General features: G+C 51.3%; 1 protein-coding gene across 3 annotated transcripts in view; it reads right to left on the minus strand.

The window, feature by feature from the left end:
• Positions 1-128: 128 nt before the first annotated feature.
• The window catches only part of CUNH20orf194 (chromosome unknown C20orf194 homolog), a 141,554-nt gene continuing 135,656 nt past the window's right edge, over positions 129-6,026 (minus strand). For 2 of the 3 annotated variants that reach the window (XM_021712002.1, XM_008057408.2), the window contains 4 exons: positions 5,658-5,863; positions 5,241-5,306; positions 4,061-4,154; positions 129-3,432 (listed from right to left, as the gene is read on the minus strand). In XM_021712002.1, the coding sequence (XP_021567677.1) occupies positions 3,320-3,432; positions 4,061-4,154; positions 5,241-5,306; positions 5,658-5,863 (479 nt within the window). In that variant the 3' untranslated portion in view covers positions 129-3,319. The remainder of the gene's footprint in view (positions 3,433-4,060; positions 4,155-5,240; positions 5,307-5,657; positions 5,864-6,026) is intronic. The other variant, XM_008057407.2, reaches the window with a different exon arrangement.

The raw sequence follows: 6,026 nt of genomic DNA on the forward strand, positions 1-6,026 counted from the left end.
AGCCGGGGCGGGTGTGGGAGGCGGCGGAAGGCCTCAGTCCCCCAGTCCCCAGTCCGGGCCCTGAGACTTCCCAGCCCTGCCCCAGGGACACCGGGGAGGGAGTCCACAGGGCAGGTAAGGACAGAGGCTTTGCTTGTTCAGTGAGTTTATTGGTCCTTAGCATTACATTTAAATTACCAAGGTAAATTCACTTACACAACTGCAGGTAAAAACATGTAAAATAATATAAAAATAAATCGAAGGCTACTTTGATATATTTACTGAATTAAGTAGTGTAATAAATACTATAATAAGCAAAAAGCTTCAATCACACAATTCAGTTTCACTGAAGTTACAGTAGTGTTTGTAAATATGAGTTTTAAAATTTAAGTTACAAATATTAAAGCACTGAAAAACTAGTATAAAAGTGAATTTTGGCACGTAAGTGAGCTCTTATGTCATTAGTATTTGACATCCTGGGACAATGAGGAAGCCATTTCTCACCTACTTTTTGAGGTACGACTATCCAACTAGGTCAGCAACACGGCTGGAATACTTAATAGCTTACAATCTTTGAGTTAAACTTTTCCCTTTTGAGAAGCCCAAAGAGCAACTCAGAGCTTATTACTGTGCAAAAATTCTCCAAAATCCTAACAGAATTTAGGAGGGAACCTTTCCTTGCAGCCCAAAGGGCCCAGAGTCCAGGCTTCAGGTCAGAGAGCCCCTAGGGCTCAGAGGGGTCAGCATGTCTCCCCGCAGTGGCCCCTTCCTAGGGTAATCCCATTTTCTACAATTTCTGCCTCCTCCTGCTAATCAAAAAAAAGAAAATCCCACATCAAAACATAAAAGAACCCATAACTTCAGCGACTTCAACACTATCACACACACTCGGGGTGATATAAAACTGAAGCTGCTAACAGGAAAGTTGGCAAAAAGCACGTAAGCCCCTGGAGGACTCTGCCTGTCCCTGATGTCTTTGCTGGGTCCCTGGTATCCACTTCTGTGGTCAAAACCTAAAACACAGTGTCGCGGCCTTTCCTCTGGAGGCAGTGGAAAATCTGCTCCCCCACCGGGAGCACCGCCTGGAGGAGTCAAATGGACACGAAACTTCACAGTCAGAACCAAGAGGCCCATGGATTCCAGCAGGCCAGGTGCCGGACAAGAGGAGGCCCGGCCGCAGTCCTCAAAGAGCTCACACAGTGCCGCTAGGTGCTTCCTCACGAGGCAGAGCAAGCAGCCCGAGGAATGCCCTGTCGCCAGTATGCCCCTTCACACTCCCGAGCAGGTTGAGGAACGTCCACAGAGGCCTCAGCCAGTTCTGCCTTTTTTGGCTTTGATACTTAATGTTTTGACTTTTTCAATCACAGTTTCATATGCAAGTTGAGGTAATCACAGTTCTTCCTCTAATAGAAGAGGAATTGGGACAGTGGGGCAGGTTGGTGAGAGAGCATTGCTATGGACATCAATCAGAAACGAGATCGCCACGCAGTACATCCCACGTGGTGGGAGACCTGCTCTATGGGTAGGCTCCGAACCCTCTTTAAAAACTCCTGTGCAGCAGCCAGGCTGCCAGGCCAGGCAGCCAGAAATGGCTCAAGCTCCCAGATCCGGAGCTTTCATTAAAAACTTCACAGCAACCCACGTGGAAGAATTGGCCTGTGTCTCCCACTCCCTCCCCCCCCCCTTTTCTAAGGCTGCTCAAGTTTGAGTTTTTAAAAAGAGCTCGGTAGAGCTAAAGGAAGCTACAGTAACTCATTGCTTATTCATCAATTGCACTTAAGATCTATGTTACTGATTCTGAAGCAGAGGTAAGTCCTTCAAGGACCCTGGCCTCTGGCCAGCCAGGACTCAGGGGCCTCCAGACGTGGGCTCCACATGGGGCCCTTGTCACCAGTGGCTTTTGGAGCTGGGGTTAGAGCACATGGGCCTTTTCGGAAGCCTTTCTTGATGCAAGATTTCTTATTCAATGGTATCTGGGATTTTGTTCATTTGGCTTCAAATACAAATTGTTTTTCTTTAATACAGGTATTTTATTGTCAAATCCTACTTGCTTTGCTACTTGCAAGCAGGCCTCTGTGTGACCAGGCACACCAACCACATGTGCTCCATCCTGTCTCTCCTCTGCTCCAGGGGCCTTTCTTGAAAAGCCCTCTACATTACTAGAAACTTTGCTGGTTTTACCTATGTGCTTCTTCCTAAGGCATGCAAAAAAAAAACAAGTGAAATTTAGAAAACATTTACAATCCAGGCAGCTGAGGCACTGAAGTCGTAATAGACATCACCTAAGCATCAGTGCCAGTAACTCCCCTGTCGGACATGGGACATACTTGTTATTAGCTTCTGCTTTATGGTTCTGCTGAAAACAATGCCACTGGAAGGAATTCTAACATGGGTACTGGAATTCTTTGAAATTCCTGGTTCTCAGGAGCCAAACAAGCCCAGGGCCAGCAACAATGCTGGGGGGCATGAATTTCCTGAAGTTTGTGGCTGAAAAGCAGCCTTCCCTGCAAGGCTGGGAGGGCTGGGGCTGGATTGATCCTACAAGTGATGAAACACCAGGCCCAAGACTAGCGGGCTGCAGGACGCTCCCCTCCACAGTGAAGCGAACCTTGTGGGGCTTGGGCAGAAGGCTCACACTTATCCCTGAACGAAGCAAGCCTGAAACGATGCCGCAAGAGGGGATGCTGGTGGCAACTTAAGAGCCACGCAACTTCTGGAAAGCAACGTGCCTCTCCTTCAGTTTAGTCCGTAAGGAAAATCCCCTCATTTCACCCCTGGCTCCGTGGGTGGGGTTTGGGCAGGGCTTATGCAGCTCCCCCCAGGATGGGGCCCACGGCCAGTAGGGCCAGCTTCTTCAATGGAAGGGGCCTAGGCAGGGGATGCAGGCGCTCCACTGGGGATGCAGCATCTGAGGCCTGACGCCTATGGAGGCCTGGTTCCCCACGCACGGCCACAGTTTGGGCAGCAGGGTTTCTTCTAAGTCCCAGAAACTCCTCTGTGCAATCCACATGCTTCTCCCCAACCTCACACAGTGAGTGTCTTAACAGCCCAGAGGAGATACTGTTACCAGGATGCACAGCTCCTGGCCTGCCAGCCATATGCACAGGGCAAGCCCCATCTGCTCATACTTGAGTTTTCCCCCACCCCCATCAGTGGTGCAGGTGATGCTCTTCAGCGCTGTACAGAGACAGAGACAACATGCACTCAAGCCAGCACACACAGCCAAGGAGAACAAAGATAGTCCCTTCAGGGAGGGGTCTGGGGGAGAGGCGAGGCTAGGACACTCATTCCTCCATCTCCAGGGCAGACGTCCCGCAGGATGCACAGGTCCAGCCTTCCTCTAGGGCTTCTGCTCGAAGAGGTCATGATACTCCTGCTGCTCTAGCTCCCGGTTGTACTTCTCGATTTCCCGGTTGGCTTCTTCCACGTAGTCATTCATGAACTGGTCCATGACTGACCTCTCATTAAGGAAGAGAGACCTGAGCCTGGAGGACAAGGGAGCCTGCCTGAGCCCCCCAGGGACTTGTGGGCAGGTGAGGTGGGGGACACTGAGGTTGTGAGTGCCCAGCCTGCACAGAGGCACCCGATGGGCTCTTCTTATATACTGGCAGCATCCCGGTCACAAAGTTGGCATAGGGCCCTTAATGAGGTCCCAGAACTGGGCCCTTCAGCTGTCACTAGCACACAGCAGCACCCCAAGACTTATCTTTCACCTCATCCAACTTTTCACAGACTAACCATTGAATCAGGCTGGCTCCAACTTGTGAAGCATGACCCTGAAGATGGCAGAATTCAGGATGGCACTGCAGCTGCATTCAAAGTAACCCACAGAGTAACATTAGCAATCACTCAATAAAGAAGGAATCTAATCTTCTCGGCTTTAAAAGGCCATAATGAAAAGTCTGCCCTTCGGTTTGCTCCTGTGTGTTCCCAGCTCCAGCCTGTGGAAACGCAGAGCCCAGCCTGCTCCGGGGCTCGGCGGCAGCGGCTCCAGCAAGACGCCCACTTCACAGACACGCTCACACACATTCCCAGCCTCAATGCCCAGATTCACACAAGGACCAAGCTGTTCCAAGGATACGTGGGTGAAAATCAGTCTTGTCACCAAAGAAGTTGACAAACTGGGTACCATTATAAAAGTAGCCTGCAGGTAGGGGGTCCAGGTGGCGTTTCACCTGTAGGAAAAAAGAGTCCTGTGAGAATTATCTGACCACTGCTCTCATTCACTCACTCACTAAAAACAAAAAAGTCCACTTCCCTACAAGACAGCCTATTCTGTTATACACAGGAGCCAGAGAACGAATATCCCCAGCAACCCCAAGCCATGCCTGACGGTGGTTCTGCACCTCTCAGGTGAGGTTCGCTGGGAGTTCCTGATGGGAGCACTTTCTGCAGCTCACAATGGTACTGGTTTGCTAACGTGTCCTTTATTGGCCAGCTCTCATTTCCTTCCTTCTCTCACTTTCCCACATCCCTACTTAGTGTCTCCTAGAATCGCTTCCAAGATAAACTACCTGTACTCAAACCCTTGATCAAGGCCAGGTTCTAGGAAACATGCATTACAGGGACTGCCTTCTGAGGGCCACACTATCCTCCCCAGGAGCACCCAGGTTGTCTAGGTCTATAGAAGTTGGTTGTGAAGGGGCCCTCTGCAAGTCCAAACAGGGGCTTCTGGAGTCCCAAATACTTTTCTGCCCCATGTGCTCCTTACTGGAACTGTATACAGTTCGTCTTGGGGGTTTAGACTCTGTGCCTCCCGACTCCTCAGGGAAAGGGCCCAGTGTGCATGGTGACGAGGGCAGAAGCTAGGGGTTGGCATAGAGGTTGGGAGGGCTCATCGAGGGATCTCTTAATTCACCTCTTGTCCTGGCCTCAGATTCTACAAAGTTCCCACGAGCAGCTTCTGAATCTAGAGTCTTTTCCTGGGCCCTAGATGGTTTATCTGTGGTTTACTTTAGACAGAGGTTTTCTGTAGCTGCTTGAACAGAGTGACAGGGCAGGGCCTCCAGTCATTGGTTCCTTCCATAGGTACTAGCTCCCCTGTCTCATGCCCAGGTCACACCAGAGGTCTCCTGCCCCTCCTCATGAGGCTGCAAGGCTGGAATTCTGTACCCAGCTTCCATTTGTGATCTGAGAGAAAAAAAATTTCCAGCACGCCTCACAAATAGCCCCTCACTCAGGGAATCCGCAAGATGGAGCTATGCAAGCCTAGGAGGATAGCGCAGGGCTGCTGCGGGGCAAGCCCAGTACAAGGCACTCACGTGGATGTTCCTAATCTCCTGCTGGGTCAGCATCCCCCTGGTCTTCAGGGCTTTTCTCTGAGGCTTCTGTAAAGAGATTTAGGGAGAGGTCAGGTCCCAATAGAGCTGATGGAATATGTGGGTGGGTGAGGGCTTAGGGCTCTGGGGGTCGTTCTAGGATGTGCTAAGAGGCTTAGCACCCACAACTTGCAGAGAACCTGGGCTCACAGAGCAGATGACAGAGCACATCTGCCTCAACTTTGCCCTGAGTAGCTTTCTCCCATTCTCAAAGTGTCCCTGAAAGGGCTAGCTGAGCCTGTGAGAGGTGGCCGGTGGTATGGCATCAGGGAAGAAGCAGAGGGGCTCCTCAGGGTCAGTGGTGGCTCTGAGGTACGCTGGTCACATAAGTGTCAAGTCTGGCTGGGACTTGGAAACCACCTGCTTAGCTGACTGCCGCAGCCAGTCCTTGACGCCATCTTCCTTCAGGGAGCAGCCGATGAACACGAGGTAGCACTCCTGCTGCCCGCTGCCATCTTGAGGTGTGCTTCTGAAGTCGGGTGGTGGTGTAGGTCCCTCCAAAACAGGCATGATGCTCAAGGAGTTGGCCAGGGTGTTGTGGCAGACCTCCATGGTCCTCTCAGAGTCTGCAAGGAGAACACATATTAGTCCTTGAGAGCCTGCCTGTAAAGGACAGGGCTACATTAAGACTCACAATGGGCCGGGCTCGGTGGCTCAGCCTGTAATCCTGCGCCTTTGGGAGGTTGAGGTGAGTGGATTGCTTGAGCCCGCGGGTTCGAGACCCGCCTG

Source organism: Carlito syrichta, unplaced genomic scaffold (assembly GCF_000164805.1).
Source record: "Carlito syrichta isolate Samal-C Ts95f unplaced genomic scaffold, Tarsius_syrichta-2.0.1 Scaffold303007, whole genome shotgun sequence".
NCBI classification, from domain to species: Eukaryota; Metazoa; Chordata; class Mammalia; order Primates; family Tarsiidae; genus Carlito; species Carlito syrichta.